Source organism: Saccopteryx bilineata, chromosome 5, assembly GCF_036850765.1.
Source record: "Saccopteryx bilineata isolate mSacBil1 chromosome 5, mSacBil1_pri_phased_curated, whole genome shotgun sequence".
In the NCBI taxonomy this organism is placed as follows: Eukaryota; Metazoa; Chordata; class Mammalia; order Chiroptera; family Emballonuridae; genus Saccopteryx; species Saccopteryx bilineata.
This window is the reverse complement of record NC_089494.1, coordinates 251,922,871-251,942,788: the sequence shown is the minus strand read 5'-3', so window position 1 is coordinate 251,942,788 and position 19,918 is coordinate 251,922,871. Positions and strand designations below refer to the sequence as shown.

Genomic DNA, 19,918 nt, shown 5'->3' with positions numbered 1-19,918 from the left:
GCTGTGGGTCCCGGAAGTGTGCACATTCTCCTTACTCTCACTCGGCAGATACTAAACAATTAATTACAACTGTATTCATTAAGAAACAGTATTAAAAAGATCCGTGACTTATTCGGGCAGGATGGAGGATGGCTGGAGTTCGGGCTTGCAGGAATATCTATTCCCAGTCTCAGCAAGGTTGTCTGCGCCCAGCACCCGCAGGGCGGGCAGGAGAACCGAGTGTGGACGAAGCGGGGAAGGGAAGGGGCGCCGCCGCTGGGACAGCATATAAATATATTTCTTCTTTGAGGAGCATATAAAATCTATTCAGTAAAGAAGAGCAAGATACGGGCCGAGAGACACAGGTGGGTTTTGTATTAGATGAAGTCATCAGAGAAGGACTGTTTCCACAGAGACCTGAACGGAGGAGGAAGCAAGCCGATGGGCTGGGATGCTGCTGGCATTCCTCCAGAAACGAAGCTACGCTGAGGCCACACAGGAGCAGACGCTGCATTCGTATCTGACGCCGAATCCCAACCCCAGAACCCCGTCCTAGGCTCCATCATGCGTCCGCCACTAATGCTCTGTAGCAGTTCACGCCGTTCACCAGCTCTGGCGTCCGAAACTCGTGCACTTCCCGAGAGCCGACGTGCCCGGTCACCACGTGCCATCAGACACCAGCGTTCCCCTCTCCAGTGTCCTCTCTCACTGTCACGTCTCCCCACTTTCACAGCCAGTTCCCACCAGCCACGGCTGAGTCCCTCCATCAGGAAAGTACGCCCGGCTCCAATGAAGGTAGTTAGCAGCACTCTTTGAAACTGAGGTAAGCTAACAGGCTGCACTGAATCAGCACATGATTCAGATCACGTAGAATTCCGAGGTGGAGAAGAAAAACATGATTTGAAAACTTGAATTCCTGTGCCCTCTATACAACTAACATGCCTTCTCGTATTTACTAGCAGTGTCTCTCTGATAGGAGCTAATTGATAAACACGATTTAAATAGATGACTCTTACTGAATAACATGCACACAACTATTTTTCTTTCTTGATTTAGGAAATACAATTTAATGGGCCGATATTGATCAATAAGAGTACACAGGTTTCTGGTAAATATTTCTATAGCCTTTGGACTGTAGACTAGTTGATTATGTTGTGTGCCCATCACCCAAAGTGAAATCATTTTCTGTCACCCTATACTTGTCCCTCTCTACTCCCTTCCCCCTGGCCCTCTCTCCCTGGTAACATTTCACCTTCTTCTATGCCTATGAGTCTCATTTTTATATTCCTAAAACTACTAGAGGACAAGTTACATTAAAGCTGCAGTTATAATCGTCACTGCTGGAGATCTGAAATTCTAGTCTAAGGATACTTAGGAAAAGCTGCAATCTCACGCTCAGGGATTCAAGGATACATGTAACTTTTAAATTGCAGCGTTTCTAACAAATGATTTCTATAGTTCCATCTTCCGGTGTTTGTAGATCTTGCCCTTGTCAGTATTTATCCTGAGAGATGAACAATAATTCTGAAAGTATTTTGAATAACTTTCATCTGCAATCTGTATATCTCCACAACTTTAACTGTGAGGGTTTATAGGGTTTAACTGCAAATCTGGTAGCTCCATCACATCAGAATTACTAGTATTTATTACCTTCCTGCTTCGCAGTTTAGATGCGTTTCCTTAAAAAACAAAACAGAAAAGAAACTACCTTTCAATGCCTCCATCACAAATTGGGTTTATTCTATAAAACCCAAGGCAGGAAAAGACCCTCAGGCCCTGTGTCTGCATAGTGCTGTGTTCTGCAGTTTCCACCTTCCTTTTCCCGTGTTTCTCAATGCCTGGTTCTGAACTCTCAAAGGTTTCCTTCCGTGCAACCTTCAAATTAATGTACCTGTGTTTCAGAGCCTGTGCCATCTGTCTCAGTAATCACAGCTTCAGCAGGAAACTAATGAAACCGGACCACGGGAGGAGAGGGAACGGGAACGGACTGCGGAAAGACTGTGTGTGCCTCCATAGGGAGAGCCGTGGCCTGAAGCCCCAGGGAGTTTGGGAAAACGAATGATATGGAAAAAGTGATTTTTAAGAATTTTTGGAAAAGATATGGGTAGGAATGGTTTAGCAGACTCTGACTTTCACAGGTACTCACAATGTTATCTTATCTGGGGTAGTCAACCTTTTTATACCTATGGCCCACTTCTGTATCTCTGTTAGTAGTAAAATTTTCTAACCACCCCACCGGTTCCACAGTAATGGTGATTTATAAAGTAGGGAAGTAACTTTACTTTATAAAATTTATAAAGCAGAGTTACAGCAAGTTAAAGCATATAATAATAATTACTTACCAAATACTTTATGTTGGATTTTTGTTAAGTTTTTCAGAATAAATCTTTATAAAACAACTTACTATAGTTAAATCTATCTTTTTATTTATATACGTACTTCGGTTGCTCCGCTACCACCCACCATGAAAGCTGGAACGCCCACTAGTGGGCGGTAGGGACCAGGTTGACTACCACTGGGCTAGATGATATACAAAATCACATTTAACAATTAGAGTGATACTTGATTTCATTTTTAAAATTCTACACTAATGGGAAATGCCTCTGTCTTTACTGGAACATTTATTAAACTAACATTAAGAGAATGGGGCATTTTCAATTCCTTTATGATCATCTTTCAACAGAAGTTATTACTCATTTTGTACTCTCTAAGCTTCAAAATCATATTTGTTTTATGAAAAAAGTGCACGTCTTCAGAGATTGCCAGAACCATAAGTTTTAAAAATCTTGAAAATTATTTTAGATAATATCACAATGTCTTCAAGTGGTTGACAGATAAACTCATTATAGATGGGAAAACCAAGAAAACGCAGGAAGAAACTGGACAACAGAACAAATACAGAATTTCAAGCCCAGTTCTTTTTGATACTTTTATTCTGAAAAAGGTCAAGTTTAAGATCATTGCATCCACTTGGAAAAAAATGGTACTGGAAGTAATTTTGCCTTTTAACATTCATCTCACTTTATCTTTACTTCTGTATGGGAGTGAATATATATATTTTTTAAATTTAAAGAGGATCTCTTGACCACAGAATATGTATGGGTCTTGTTCTTATATCCATTCAGGTATCCTGTGACTTTTAATTGAAGCATTTCTTTTTTCCCAAGTGAGAGGAGGGAAGATAGAGAGGCAGTCTCCCACTTGCACTCCAACTGGGATCCAACCGGCAACTGCCATCTGGGGCCATACTTCTAACCAAGCTATTTTAGCACCTGAGGTGGAGACTCCATGGAGCAGAGCCATCCTCAGCATCCGGGGCTGGTGTGCTCAAACCAATCAAGCCATGGCTGTGGGAGAGGTAGAGAGAGGGGGAGAGAGAGAGAAGGAAGAGGGGAAAGAGGAGGGGTAGAGAAGCACATGGTTGTTTCTCCTGTGTGCCCTGACCAGGAATCGAACCCTGAATCCACATGCTGGGCCAACACTCTACCACTGAGCCAACTGGCCAGGGCCTTGAATATTTTAAAATATGCATAATTAGTTATTTCTTTTCTCCCCTACTCTACTATAAATACAGCAAATGCTGGAATAATGTCATTTCCTTTAATGTCATTTTGTTAGAAGATTGATGAGGAAAACAAACAAAAAGAAACGATTCCCCATCAGGGCCACTGTCTATGAAATTTGTATGCTCTGCCATGTCTGTGTGGGGTCTCTCCAGGCCCTCCAGTTTCCTCCCATATCCCAAACATGTGCACGTGAGGTGAACGGGCGTGTCTGACTTGCCCAGTCTAAGTGTGTGTGTGTGTGTGTAGCCCTGTGACGGAAGGGCAACCTGTCCATGATGGCTTCCTGCCTTGCGTCCTGAATTGCTGGGACAACTCCAACCACTCACGATCCTGAGCTGAATCAGCAGGTTAGGAAATCTTGATCTGACTTGCTTTTATTTATCTTTTTCAAATGGACCAGAAGTATTCCCTAGTAACTTAACTCTAGTTTATATCAATTAGCCTATAATTAGTAAAATTAGTTTCTTAATATGTTGTTTTGCTTAATGTCACAGTTTCCAAAAACCTACTGACTTCAGTGAGGACTTACTCTCCTAGGGGCGTCCTCAACAGATACCCGCTGAATAAACAGTAAGCTCTCTGCAGGCAGACTCTAAATCTCACTCATCCTAGCACCAACTATTTTCTCTGTCAATAGTCACTAAATGAATGTCATCATCACAGAATCCATCCCTGTCATCTATAAGTGGACATGATGACCTCCATTTTATAGAATAAAGAAGAACAGCAACATTATACTCAATGGCTATTTTCTATGCTCTCTACTTTCTAAATTAAATACAATTACTCTAAATGAAACTTATCTCCAAATTAAACTTGTTCTGAGAAGTGGGTTTGACAGATCTATTTTTGAAATGTCTGGCTTGTTATTTTTTTATAATTGTTTGGTTGTGTGTATATTTTTGGTTTTGCTTTTTTTCTTTTCATATTCACCACAGACACAACAAGGTAGTGACTTAAAGATCGATCAACTTGCACAGTGAACGAATGGGTTGAACTACAATAAAAGAGTGTATCTCCACCATTAGGGTATATAACCATAGTATTAAACATATAAATTTTATCGAAAACTTTATATAAAAATTCATTCAACACATCTCTGGAGCACTTACCATACTAAATAATAGCTAAAAGCTACAAACTTAACCACTTTTTTTATAAGTACTTTCTCATGCTAGTCTAATGAAAATTCATTAAAGTACAAAAAGTTACAATCCAAAATAAATCCCCGGCAGAATCTCCGTGCTGAGATGCAGCTCACTTTAATAGTTGCATGTGCTATTTTCACCCGATATCATGAAACTTATAAAGACATTGGAAAGCCATTCATATCTTCTCTTGGAAAAAAAGACATTTGGGGACATTCTGGGGGACACCCTAGTATCCATAAATACAATGTGCAGATGGTATTACAATGAAGAGGAGAGCGAGAAAGAGCGAGAGAGAGAGAGAGAGAGAGAAAGGTAGCACACATAGTCATCAGACTGTATGTAGTAGTTACGTTATCAGTCAAATCTGATTTTCATTAGCATTTGGGATACAGATAGTATCCCTTCTTAAAATAAACTGCTTCACTCAAAAGATCCTTCAAAATATTAAGAAGCTGACATCTGGAAATGAAAGTCTATTTTTCCTCCAAAACCTTTTTAAAGTAGAGACCTATAAAAAATGCCAGTGCTAATTCCCCAAAGACATTTTATTTACTGTTCATGAGCAGATGCTGCCTGAATACTTGGGGGGAGGGGGGACATCTCCCTAAATCCATCCAAATGTCAGGTAACCAAAAAGTTATAAACTGTTGTTGTAAAACGGTTGACTGCTCATTTCTACCTAAATAAATAATTGGGGCAGACTATGTAGAGGAAATAAATTTCTACAAGGTTACTAACACCTCCATAGGGTATTTAAAAGGACAACATACTTCCAGGGGGAGAGCCACTCAGCCACCCTGGCTGTGTTTGTTCAGGAGGAAAAAGCAGCCTTTAAGATGGGCAGGAAGACCAACTGTTCAATATGGCAAATCCCATATTCACACTCCTGTTCAAATTACTCTTTAGCTGGTCAGCGTGTACGGATAACTTAATATTGAAACCCGGAGAGTCTCTCCTTTTGCTATGGGCCTATGTATACATGTAGAGCAGCCGACCATGGAGAGACTGGGCCCCAGTGGGGAGAGCAAAAGGGTTATACCTCACCTGTGTCATCCCTGTCACCATTTCCACTTCCCTTCTCAATCCCTCCCAAGTCAGCCTGACTCTGTCTGTGAGTCTGGCACGAGAGAAAGTGCACCAAAGGAAATGGACGTGTATACACTGAATGGTGCCTCAGATTGCTAATGTGTCCACTTCCATCCCACAGCCATCGCTACATTGAAAGGGGTTAGCATCAGATGAGGATAATAATAACGGAGACATAATGATGCTGGAAAGAATAAGTAGTGTGGCCATTTGGGCTCTAGGCTGGGAACTGTTAGACAGGGACACTCCTTGTAACATGAATTCAGACCAGCGTGGACAATCATGAGCGTGACACAGAGGGAGTACATAACTAATCTTCCCACTGTCTTATTTGAAGGAAAACCAGGAGAGGTGATAATTACCCACTGGGAGCCTCTTGGACTACCCATCCTAGAGATAATAGGTCTGGAAGGTATTTAGGATGAGGGAGAGTCATAGCAACAATCCAGAGACAATTGGCTATTGTCCTAACTATACAGAAAACCTTGCCACTTATTAAACTCTACTTAGAAACAATGTAAACTCTCATAGCCATGCATTACAGATGTGAGCACATGCCTAGTTCAGAGGAGCACTGTCCTGGTGTCATATTACTTTACTCACTTACCTGTTCCACTGACTGGAAAAGACAGGGAACCAAGAGAGAACGTCACTTCCGGTACATGATTTAACAAGCAATCGACTGTGAATTGTAATTTTGGGTCTTGGATAGATCTACCACTGGGCAATGTGGTTTAAACTCAATTAACTGTGTTTTAAGCATTTACTATTTTGTGAAGCATTGTGCCAGTCATTAGGAGGCGTCTGAAAATGAGTAATTCATGTATGGTTCTTGCCATTATGGAGTTTCAATTTAAAACCGCAAATGAAAAACGCGTAGTGTATCCTGCCTTTTCCCTCAGAGGTAGGTTAAAATAAAAGGAAAATGACCTATGAAGATCCAGAACATAATTTTTGAGGGGGAAGAGGAAGGGAGAAATCAGTAAGTCTGTTTGAGAAAGACTTTGCATTAGAGATGAGGCTGGAAGGATGGGTTTGATGTTGAACATTCAACCAGGTTCGGTGGGTAACTCTGGAGCGGTAACTTCAGTCTAAGCAGTAGGTGCAGCATGAGATATTTTGAGGGGCCAGGAAACAGTGCAGTACAGCAGGTGAAAGGATAGACCTAGAAGAGTCATGGCAGATACTGTCGGGAGGACTTTCCCACACTGTGGGAGCCTTGACTATCAAGCTAAGAAAATATTATTTTTGGTTCTACAAGTAATGGGAAGGTCTGCTAAAATTTTTCACAGGAGAATAAGCTGACTCAAATCAGGGTTGAGTAAATTCATTTGCTTGTGGGTGAGAAGTGGCACTTAGTGCAAACAGGAGACACCCAGGAAGGCCTGGGAAAGATTGGATAAAATAGCAGGAAAGGGAGAAGAAGTTAGACATAAAAACTAGGAGAGAATCCATAAGGCAAGGTGACTGATTCCACACGGAAGGGGTAGAAATGAGTAGCATAGAAAGGTAAACAGTTTGGCTTGATAGTTTAGCTCAAGAAATAACGCCATCATTAGCACAAGTTGGACAATAAGGTCTTCTTATAAGGAAGGACATGTCTTTTCTGATATCCTGACTTTGAGGTGCTTAAACACTTGCTGATGGGTCTCACTGACAAGGCATGAAAATATCTGTCTGGGATTCTGGAAAGGGACTGAGCCAGGCTACAGAGTAACAAGACCCCATATCAAGGTAACATGCATCAAAACTACAGCTTGGTCAGGGAGACGGCATAGAAAGAGAAGAAAACTAAGACAGGACTTTGTGAAAAGTTGCATAAAATGGACCAAGAAAGAAATAAACATCAGAGAAAGAGATGTGAGATGAGTCAGAGTAAATAGAATAATCCAGGGTCACAGAATAGCAGGGAGGAGACTTCCCTCATTCAACAAATACCTGCTGGGGAGCACGTGTTCCGTGCAAGACCTGCCATAGAGGCTGGGATGCAGTAGTGAGCAGGTGTAATGTGTCAGAGCTCCCATAGAAGCTGAAATGCAGTAGTGAGCACGTGTTCCGTGTCAGACCTGCCGTAGAGGCTGGGATGCAGTAGTGAGCACATGTTCCGTGTCAGACCTGCCGTAGAGGCTGGGATGCAGTAGTGAGCACGTGTTCCGTGTCAGACCTGCCGTAGAGGCTGGGATGCAGTAGTGAGCACGTGTTCCGTGTCAGACCTGCCGTAGAGGCTGGGATGCAGTAGTGAGCACGTGTTCTGTGTCAGACCTGCCATAGAGGCTGGAATGCAGTAGTGAGCAAACACAAGCACTCTATGTCCCCAGTCCCCTGAGGAGAGTTGCTACAAGGCAGAGAGCATCGCAGTGAGCTCAGGACACTGTGAATTGGGGAAAGACCACTAGGACCTTTAACCAAATGAGAAATTTTTAACAAGAAGGAGGAGAGTCAATGCCCAGAGGTGAATAAACTTGTAGTGACAGGTGTAGTTACCATTTTTAACAATGGCAAGGCCCATTGAACAAATTAAACACTCATTCTTTCTCCTTCCAGCCCCCCACACCACCCCGTAACACACACACACACACACACACACACACACACACACACACACAAAGAAGGAAGGCTACTAAGTAAATGAGCCCACTCTGCTGTGAAATATTGAAAAGCAATATTATGCCCATGTCCCAGAAAACCAGTGGAGATAAGAAAAGGAAATAAAAGGACAAAAAAGAGCAAGAGGGACCATACACCTGAAGCCCAAAAATACATCTTCAAAAGGTTCAACCACTCTCTGGTCCACAGTTCTGCAGAAATCTTGCACATACATTTTATATTGTGTGGCTCATTAATTAAAAATCACTCCAGCTTTATTTTATGAAACTCTATATTAGCATTGGCCAGGGGAAAAAAGTGCAGCAAGGGCAGGAGAGTCAGTGAATTTTAACATGTCGCCGTGTCATTTGTTTGGTGTCTTCTCACACTTACCAACAGAAACAAAACAGAGTAATGCCTTGTGTAATAAAACATTTTTCCTGGGTTCAGAGCGAAGAGACTTTTCACTATTATCCTGTGGATTTACTAAGTTCAGTTGGCCTGATCCTTAATAAATACAAAACTTAAGCCAGAGTCATGAGACATCCGTTCAACAACTCAAAACTGAAGAGCTTTTTCACTCCGTTGTTGGTTGTGGGAATTTTTCAGGTAAAATGTGAAACTGATACCCCCATGGGCAAGGAGAGACTGAAGAAGCAGACAGACCACCTGGACTAGCAGGTGGCAGGTTCAAGAAGCAAGGAAACTTACTTGGGTGGCTTCTCTTAGGTAGCCACCCAAGACAAGTTGAACTCTGCCCCCTCCCCACCAGAATCTTAAAAGTTAAAATTCTATATAGAGGTCATGCCTGGGTTTGGTCATGTATGCCAATCAAATGGTCCCAACAGCTATTGCTCTCTCAAGAGTGTGTCCTTAAAAATGGTTCTGGCTGTGGGACTTGGAGGTACAGCACACATCCCACTGACAGGGGCGGAAGGAAGGAGCATCCCATTGCCTGGGTCGGGCTGGATGCTACCCAAGCAGTCACATCTCTCCATGACCTCCTTCAACAACTACTGAAACACGCACCTCCACACTTTACCAGTACTTTGTATCACATAGCATCTGCCATCCCGAAGTTCGACAGAACAAATTAAGGACACCAGTGACTAATTTCCTAGGGTTTTTTTCCTCCTGACCTTATTTATTTCTGATTCTTTTTCAAATACACTGTCGAATTATCATCTCCCTCTGTCTCTCCATTGTTTCAAGATTATGTCTGATTCTATGGCCAGGGAGTGAAATAATGGGAATAGACAATGACATGGAGAATATATTCTGGGCAGGCCTTTCATTTAATGCAGAAGCTAATGAGAGGTCAGGTAAACCTGAGCACTACAGTTGAGAAGAAACCTTCTGTTCATATGGACTTATTTACCACGTGTCCATCCTATGAACTCTGTAGCATGTACAATGTTTCAACTACAGTGACTTAGAAAGGGTGTCCATCAGTTAGATTACTAAATGCATTACCTGTTGAAAAGAGAGTATTTTTTTTTTAGCTATATTATTATAAAGTTTCAGCTACACAACTCAACCCTGCTCCCATATTTCCTACATGTCTCCCTTTACTTTCCCTTTCTTGGGGTTTTCTCCTTTCTATCCCAACAAACCATTTTTTATAGTATTCCGGCGGTAGTGTCAAGTCATGAAATACATACACTTGAGAGTGTGCCCCCCCACACACACACACGCTTCTCCAATTCCTGGGTTTCTGTCTCCTCCTCATCCATTCCTCTCAGTTTGATCTTCCAGTTAAATTCTGTTTAAATTGCAATTAAGTCATTGTATAAAACTTCATCAAAGAGATACCTCTTTGATCTTTGATATACATTCAAGGGAAACCATTACCCTCATGTTGGAGGTTATGCAAATATCCCACTCATTTGAAGGCGACATGAGATCAAGAGCTATTGTTTTGAAACAAGAACTGAAAATAGAGTATAAACCTTTTAAAATCCCCCCAGGGTTAGTAAAGACCACCCTCTCTGTAAGCACAAGTAACCGAAGTACTAAAGCTTATGTTTGGTGAAAATAATAGAAACTACATATTCTGCAATCATTCTCTAATAATAAGAGCAAAAAATAAAACATGCTCTGAGCTATTTTTTCTTTATTTTTCTAATACAACAATGAATTCTAAAAACATGTGAATACAATGAAAGAAACAGGTGTCAAATCAATTCAAGCATAAAACTCCTCACTTTTGGTCTCACCTCAGCCACGCTATAGATCAGCATCTTTCCATTCGCCAAGCGAACAATGAACATATACTCATTCTAGAGATGGTACTAAAAGTTCTAATTTTTAAAATGTATTATATGCCCCAGATGTGATTTCATTTTTCTCATTTTATCTAATAAATAGAAATCATGGCCACCTGTGACCTCTGAAGAGACTGGACATGCTGTTTCCACCTTCATCCCCATCGGGCCAGTGGGGGACTGAGCCCTTTCCAAAAGCTGTGACCACCAAGGAGCCACCGAATAATGCCAAGCACCTTGTCTGTACCCCAGACTTTTGTTCCTACAACCTCAGCTGTCTTTGAGTTCCCAATCTTTGCCTTTTGCACGAGTGCAGTCCCTACAGGGCCAGCTAGCTCTTCACCCCACTCTAAGTCAAAGGAACTGCAAGAACAGAGACCCTGTGAACTGAACAACTACCCAGCCCCCTGCACACCTGCCATCCAGAAAAATTAAATTTCTTTAAGATTATGAGTATTCCTCCTAAGGTATATTCCAGACGTACTTGGTTTGCAATGAGTGGGACCTACTGTCACAAGTGAAATTAGAACTACACATCAGTACAAGTCCAACTGAGGCCTTTAAATGTGATGGTCATATATTTTTTTTCCCCAGGATAAAGGATCAAGACTTGTCTCTTTATAATTTCATACTTGCATAAGAATAGTGTCCTCCCAGTTACAGTGACCTACTGGAAGAAAGCGGGCGGGGTGGGGGGGTGGAGTGGCAAGTGTCCTGTTTCTGAATGTCCAAAATAGAGTGACAGGCTCAAATTGTTGAGGTGACTCCATTTCCCTGAATATAAACAGGTAAGGACGTGGAAATACCTCTGTCCTTGCAACTTTACATCCCTCACTTCTAACTTTTTCATCCTGTAAATCCAAACTAGGCTGTAGCCATATGTGTGACCCCCACATCTTACATAATCCGGGAAACATCCAGCCCTTTATTACTCCCATGGTCCCTGTAACAACCTTCATTCTATTAATGGCTCTTCTAAAAAAAAAGGGGGAAAAAAAAAGAAGAAAGAAAGAAGAGAAACTGTATACATCAAAGCCACCTAACAACAAATCGATTCAACCAAAGACACTCTGTTGGGGGAGGCAGGGTCTCCCCGCCCCCTTTCACTATTGGTCTCACTAAACTCATCAGAACAGTCCTCCTCCTGCTTTCGCAGAATGCACGATACTCGGAAGGCCCAGCACCTTGCCCAAGAGTGCCCAGTACCTGTCCAAGGCCGAGTGCTACATGAATTATTTTCAGGTGTCACTGAGGACCATTTTCCCTGAACACTATAAACTGTAACTGGCAATCAAACAAGGCGTGAGCTCCCTCTGAAGACCCTGACCTGGGAAGCATTCGCCTGTTTGTTAGTAGGGGAGAAAACAGAGTTTTGGTGAAATGTTTGGAGCATAAAGGATAGGTAGAGAGAAAGGATCGATAGTATATTTCAGCCCGTTTATCTCCAGGTGTTAGGGGACAGAGCTGTGTGGCCTGGAGTCAACTGGCAAATGCATAAACAACATCGGAAAATTTCAGAGAAGGCAAAAGTAGGCACAGGATCGCAGGGGACGCTGCCACCGGCGAGTTTCACACACACTTCAAACATCTCTTTTTCCGCGACCTGGACCTTGCGTGCACCCCCTCGCCTTCACATCCCCGTTCCCTCCGCTCCCACCTCCCCTTCCCAGTCCCGCCTAGGCCACTGTCTCCCGTGCAGCGAAGGCAACAAGCGTCCCCAGTCTAGGAAGGGGTCCGGGTCTCCGCTTGCGGGAGAAGGGGGTTGGGAGCGGGGCGCCCGCTCGCATGCTTTTGGCATCCTACCGCCCGTGGAGCACGCCTCCTCCAGCTGAGCCGAGATGCTTTCCACCCTGCGCACGTTCATCTTTGGGGACGTGGTGTGCAGGAGCAGGACACGAGTCAACCCGCTCCGGGGCGTCTGTCGATGGGTCTGGCAGCGGAGCGCACTGGCGGTGCGGCCCGGCGGCGTTGGCTGCGCGGGGAGCGAGAGCGGCGGCGGCGGCGGCAGCGGCGGTGGCGGGCAGGGCGCGCGGAGCGGGCTGCAGGTGCGGGCCCAGGCCGGCGGGGGGCGCCGCGGGCGCTGCGCGGTGCTGGGCGGCGGGGGCAACTGAGGCGACTGAGGCGCCGGCGGGCTGGAAGCGGATACTTGGCTCCGCAAGCCCAGGAGCGAGGAGCCCCTGCCCCACGCCCACTCGGGCGCCTCCCCTGCCACCTGCTGCCGAGACACCCGATGAGGGGCTGGCTCGGTGGCTTTGGCGACAGAGCAGCCAGACCCTAAAGAGACTGAAGGCGACTTAGGTCCGTGCAGGACCCCTCCGAGGTGCCCTCCAGCAGGTTACCAGCTGAGCCTCTGAGAACCCCCACTTGCTGCGCACAGCGACTGGCTCCAGCGGGGGGCGGGGAGGGGTGTCGGTGGCCCAGAGGCTCACCAACAGTGCGCTACCGGATTCCTCGGGGACACCAGATTCCAACAACTAGTCTGAGATGTTGCTGCACAAAGTTAGGCTGAGTTCGAAGGACATCAGAAGGGAAGTGCAAGGAGACGTCCTTCTCTCGAACCAGACAAAGCTCTAGGAACTCCTAGACAAGAAACTTTCCAGAGTGAATCTAGAACCAGTCACGTGTCTTGGCACGATGTTGGGGACTGCTTGCTTTTCATGCCAAGGTGCGCTGGAAGGGCCTGGACCAGAATGCCACCTTGGAGAGATGGGGTGCAGGAGCCGGGGAGGTGTTTAGATGGGGAGGCATTCAGGACAAACACCCACAGGCAAGGTATCCTTTGAGGTCTCTCTGGCACCTACCATGGGCACTCATCACAGTGTCATTTGCCCTTTTAAGCAAACCAAGGCCAGGGCTGTTTGGGAAGATAAGGACAAACGAATAAACCACTTGTGGCCATGGTTACCACTTGAGAAAGCCAAAATTAAAACGCTGACTTCTGTATCCCCAAGAGTTAAGTGCAGGAAGCCTCTTATGAAAAAAAAAAAAAAAAAAAAAAAGGTCAGGTTGACCAGTTCTCTGAGAAACAGAACTAAAATTTCTTCCCATTCGCAATTGTTTAGTTAATTGGCTGTTACTGGACTTGAAGCCATACCTGAGCGTTTGCAAAACCATCCACTCTCCCTGTGCTGATCCTCCCCCCACCACCCTACACACCCTTGCCAGCAGCTGGAATCTTGCCCCTTCCTCCAAGAAGGTCTCCACTGACACTCTCTAGCCCTTCTGCCCATCCCCAGTTCCATTTGGTCACCTGAAGCCTCTGGCTTTCCTTTTAGTTCATGGTAAAGGCGACTCACACTGACATCACCATTGCCCGGGTTCAAATCCTAATTCCACTACTTACCTAATTTTGTGACTTGGTATGAATTATTTCTAACAGCTAGCTGCAACAATGGAATAATAATGGTATCTGTTTTATTGGTTTGTTGTGAGGAGTTCAGGAAACTGACAAATGGAAAGGGCTAGGGGCTGTGCTTGACACAGGAATCTCTATTTCTACAGCTGCTCTTTCCAGATACCACGTTCACTGGTTTTAGTCCATAGATCATCACTAATCCCTGTTCAGCTCTGAATTCCATCATTTCTATCAGATGATTTCTAAAGCTACCTTCCCTTGTGGATTTGAGTCCAGAAGCCTGGGTCAGAATCCCAATTTCAACGGTTACTACTGTATGTCCAAGAGCTAATGATTTCACCTCCCTTTCTCATTTTTAAAATGTAGAAAGAGAATAGAGTCTAACAGTTAACTGTTGGAAAGGTTAAATGAAGCAACATATGTAAGTTGTTCAGAGTGGTTGTTGGTACATAATAAGAACTCATCAAGAGCTACCATCATTATCACTATCCTTATATTTTATCATGATAACTCAAAGAAGAACAGGCATCTCTTCGTTTAGGACAGGTCTACCCAACCTTCCTTCATGATTTAGGAAGTAACATACAACCCTTCTTCCATCTACAAACTACCCAGAACATTTGGGTGAACCCATTCACTGTTTAACTCGTATCCGATGGCTATGTGTCTACTTTGATCCTACTAGGTGTCTATCCTGGAAGTAGTTGTAAAGAAGGCAGCAACATCAAGTAAAGTGGATACTGTGCTTAAGAAGTTTACAGCATTGTGTATTATTTCCAAAACATCCATGTGGGATCTTGGCTGCCCTGAAATTCATCTCCAGAACCTCTTCATTCAGATCCTCAGTCATTGTCAAATGTCTCAGGGACAGTTATCTTTCTATGTCTGCTTTTACTGTCGGCTCTGATATTTGGCAGGGAAGGGCGAGGGGGACTCTGCCTTATTGGCACCATCTCCTCATGGGAGCTGCACATAACTCCAACAGTGACAGAGAAGAGAGGCACACGTCACAGCAGGTTGTGCCAGCCCGTGCTCCTCCTGAGAACCTGTAGCAGTCCTAGCCCCTCTCCTCCTGCTCCAGCCAACCTCCCCCCCAAAACACATGCACAAAGATCCCCACATATTACTCTCTGTGGAACATGGCTGTGTGGCATTCCCTCAAGGAGCTGTAGTTAAAAATGGGTGTCAGGTTATATCAACCATTCATTTCCGACTCCATGAACATTTCATTTTACCTTTACAAGACATTACAAAGTAATCACTATTATTATCATCCCTGTTTAACGACTGAAGGAATTAAGACTTAAGAGAGGTGAACTGGTTTGCCAATTTCATTCCAGTAATAATCAATATCTCTGGGATTTGAACCCGCCAGTCTGATGCAAGAGTGTTTAATCACTACACAGCACTACCAGCCTACACGAGGATTTAGATGCTCTGGATTCTGACATTTCCCAGCCCTGTGTCCTTCAGAAAGTAACTGATCATTTCTAAGCTTCTGTTCCTCATCTGTTAAAAGGAGAATTTCTGCTTCACAAGGTCATATGAGAATCAAGTCAGGGAATAAAAGTGAAAGCTCTATATAACCTTTGGAATGTTGTAGAGGCATCCAGAATTCCTTTTATTATTATCCTGATCTTTTAGTGCCTATTTTATTGCTTGTTCTTTGCTGAAAGCCCTTCACATTTTAGCCTGATTCTGTCTCACTCCCCCAGGACCTAAGCAATAACAATAAGAGTAGAACTTTCAGTATTTAATTATTTAGTGCTTACTATGCATGATCTGTGTTTAAAACTCTACATCATTATATCACTTTATAGAGCTATTTAAGCCCTGATCTTAAAATGAGACCGAGACTCAGAGAGGGTAAATAGAAGGTGAGTAGCCCGAGGTCACCCAGCTGTGAAGAGGTGCAGCTGAGTTTTGAACACACATTCATCTGTTTACAAAGCCGGACCTTTCAGCTTCCACCTGTTGGCTCTCACACTTGAGCACATGAAAGAATCACAGGAAGGGTTGGTTTGAAGGCACCTACGCTCCAGCTTCTGCGACCGACTCACCAGGGTTGGGGGAGAGGTGTTGCACTCTGATTTTTCCTTAATTAACAGATTCTATAATTTGGAGCAGTTTTAGCTTTACAGAAAAAATGTATCAAAGGTAGAGAATTTCCAAATATACCCTCTTCACTTCCCCTCTCCCCTGGCCAGTTTTTCCTATTATGAAAAAATTTTATCTTTGACTCTGCAGCCCTCAGAACTGTGAGAACATAAACGTCACCTTGTTTAAGCCACATGATCTATATTATTTCATCATGGCAGCCCAAACAGACTAACACCCACTCCAGACCATTCTTTGAGAAATCACCACTCTACAGAACAGGGAACCGAGAGTGGTAGGCAGCCCAGCAGCCTCTGCACATCTAGGAACTTGTCAGAAATTCAGAATCTGGAGCCTTGCCCCAGGCGTCCTGAATGAGTGTCCTCATTTTAACAACATCCTCAGGGGGTTCCAGGTAACAGACTACAATGTGAGAAGTCTTGCTAGTCAAGACACTGAGACACCCCTGAGCTCACCAGGCACAAAGGGGACTAGTGCCATAATCACAACCAGTTCACTGCATCCCCCCTACCCCGTGAGATGAACCTGGTTTACCTTCTGTGCCAGTCCCCCTCCTCAAATGGCTAGAATGGTTTATTGCCTCATTAGATCTCAAACATTCAATATCCAAAACCTGCATCATCTGACTGCATCCGAAAATTGCCTTGTGATACATGAGCTCCTGGGATTATTATAATAAACCAGGGGAACCATCTACTCTGAGATCCTGATATTAAAGGAAATTTCCATACATCATGATGAGACCAAAAAAAAAAAAAAATGGTGGTAACCATTTTAGGGCAGGAAGATTAACTCTGTCATTTCTGTACGATTTCTATATACAGTAGCTGATGTGGTCTTTACATCTCTGAGAAGTAGACAGATTCTATAATCCCCACTTGCAGATGAAGACACGAAAGCCCGTTGAAAGTAAGCAGCTGACTCAAATTTTCACGAGGAGCGGAGGATGCTGCCAGGACCCAAACCTTCATCATCTGACATCTCTCAGCACTGGGTGCTGTAAGCCTTTCCGAGTTTACATAAGCTGGAGTTCTGCCAAGTGCAGTGCAGTTCTCCAAGCACCAAAATTCAGACCGGCCTTGCAACTTCGTCTTGCAGGATAAGTCGCTATTATAAATGTAAAGCTATTACACTGCTTAGCTGCATTTCCCGGCAGGAAATCCATGGGCTACATTCTCTGTGGGGCAGGAGACATGATTAGGAGATTTGCTCTGGAACAGAGATTTAGTTAAACCGAGAGCTCTGCACCTACTTAAAGTTAATATCCTTAATGAAGTTCACGCTAGAGAAGTCTTACCTATATTCCATATCGCTAGGCTCTGTATTTGAACTAGATGTTCTAATTGGGGGATAGGTTCATTAAATTCCAAGCCACTTTATACTTTTTATCCTTGTGTTTTCTTTTATTGCTCATTGGACTGCATTTAGACTAAAAATCGGTCCTTGGGGAGTTAAGAGTCTATTAGTTTACCTGTTAGCACTTTGAGCGAAACTGTTCCAAAAACGACTTCTATGTTACTAAATGAGCTTGTTCCTAGGGTGTTCTTTGTAATCAAAAGTTGGCTATAGCTGAAAACCGAATTTCATTCTAAAGCACTTGTTTTCTTCAAGTATCTGATTCAAACAAATTAAGCCCTTAAAAAAGAGAGAAAGAGGCGTTGCTGTGTGTATGTGTGTGGTTCAAAGCACTGTATCATAGTGCTGATAAGAAAGTGACTTGCAATATCTAAGTTTTTCAATAAATTAACATCTTGGGGGAATATGTTCAATTTTGTTTTTAAATGTATTAACAAAATTAAAGTTTTTTTCTATGAATTAGAAATGTTGTAAGGAAAACAAGAATCTATCTTTTCAGTTAAGGTTAAATAGAATTGCCCTGGTTCTGAGCCTGGATAGTTCAAAACTGGGTGTGACAATGTGTCAGAACTGAAGAGTGAAACTGCCGCCCGCACACTTGTCAAAAGGGACCAAGTATCTTATGATTGGGTTTAGATGTGTTAGTTAACAACCTGTCAACAGATGGAAGAAAGAGAGGACAAGAAAAGATGGCAGAGACCTTCAAAGTTTCAATACCATTAGGCTTTCAGAAGTCCAGAATTTTTAAGATGGGTGATGTTACTGAATGGTCATATACATTTATTTCCTTAATGGATTTCTGGCAAGTACTTAAATTTTATTCACAGTGATCAGAACAGCTATCAAAATATTCTCTTCCACTCATTCACATGCATCCAAAGTTGAGTAACACAAAATTCATAAATTATTTGAAAGATTTTGCCCCTTAGCAAAAGGAATGTTTGGATGATTAAAACCGTGACAAGATTATATGGGGAAAATGTTGGCAGTAGATTAACTTTGATATTATCAACTCAAAATTTTTTAGGAGATAAACATGTAGTATAATAAAAATTATTTAACAAGTTTCATCCTCACAGTGATCCTATAAGCTAATACTGTTAGACTACCCATTTTACAGATGAGGAAGTAAAGGCACCCAGTTACAAGTGGCTAGAGCCAGCATTGAAACCTGGGCAGTCTGGCTCCAGCACTCCAGTTAATGGTGAAGATACACTGCTCCTTTATATTGACTGAGGAAAGATTCTAGTACACCTTCCTGTCCAACACAAGTACTGTGAATCCTGGGTTAACACGATGGACGAGGGGCAAACATCTGATGTTGAAAATTGTAGATTTGCAATAAATGTGGGGTTGTATTGTTGTGAGATAGATGGGGAAAAATGTCTCAGTCATGATACACAATCTCAAAAAAAAAAGAACATACAAAGATAGAGAAAACTATATTCACTGATCATGCTCTAAGTAGAACCCCCTCTAAAACTCACAAGGTGTGGGGTAGGGAAGGGAGCGTTTTCTAATTCCATCTCCCCCGACCCCATCGCCCCTCCTGGAGCGGACATAAGCACGTTGGCCAGCCGCACTGAAAATCTGGGACTAGGCACAGAATTGGAACTCATTTCCAAATGCACTTTATCCAAATTCTGGCTGGCCCTGTGCCATAGAAACCAAGAAAAGAGGATTTTCCAAGAAAACAGTGTCTACAGTCACAAGATGTCAAGTGCACGGAGGCCTGCAATAACTTATCCATTGTATTCAGGAGCAAGGAGATCGTTAGTGACCTTCTCACAAGGATTACCAAGCAACTCCTTGTTCTTATGGTTAGGATTGCGCTTTCAAAGTTACCATCGTTTTATTTTGCTATGTTACGCATAATTGGTATTTCCAGATAATCAGAGCTACCATATTTGAGTACCTACCATGTGCCAAATTCTATAATTCGCACTTTCTGTTGTCTAACTATTACAAGGTAGCACACTTCCTTTACCTGTGACAAGTGAGGAGACCCAGGCTCACAGTGACGAGCTGAGATTACAAGTCTGATCCATGGCAAAGCCTACGTGAATAGTGAGGAGTCACCGAGGTCCCGGGCCTTGTTTTCTTTTCACTATGCTGCGCGGCTCCTGTGGCGTTCCTATGACAAGAGGAAGTAGGAATGCTACACATCCCATCCTCTGATTCAAGGATCTCCTTCTAATCAATTGTTCTAATTTTGTCTGCCTTCGCAATTTTGACTGGCATTTCTAAAACCTAGCAACTCAAGAATCCTCTGGCTTCGCTCAGGGAGATGTTTTAATGAGTAATAGAAGGGTCAGAAGCTGAAGACAGGATGAGGAGAAAGAAAAGATACTGCTGTCTAATCGTTTTTTCCGGAAAAGGCGGAGCGGGTTGGAGGGTGGGCAGAGCCAGTCACCACCAGCAGTTTCCAAGCCAGGGCAGTGACTGAAACCAGCAACG

General features: G+C 43.3%; 1 protein-coding gene across 1 annotated transcript in view; it reads right to left on the bottom strand.

Moving 5' to 3' along the window:
* KCNIP4 (potassium voltage-gated channel interacting protein 4) overlaps nt 1-12,596 on the bottom strand; it is a 1,009,396-nt gene extending 996,800 nt beyond the window's left edge. The window contains exon 1 of the mRNA XM_066280672.1: nt 12,436-12,596. Within this exon, the coding sequence (XP_066136769.1) occupies nt 12,436-12,496 (61 nt within the window). The 5' untranslated portion in view covers nt 12,497-12,596. The remainder of the gene's footprint in view (nt 1-12,435) is intronic.
* Nucleotides 12,597-19,918: the final 7,322 nt, after the last annotated feature.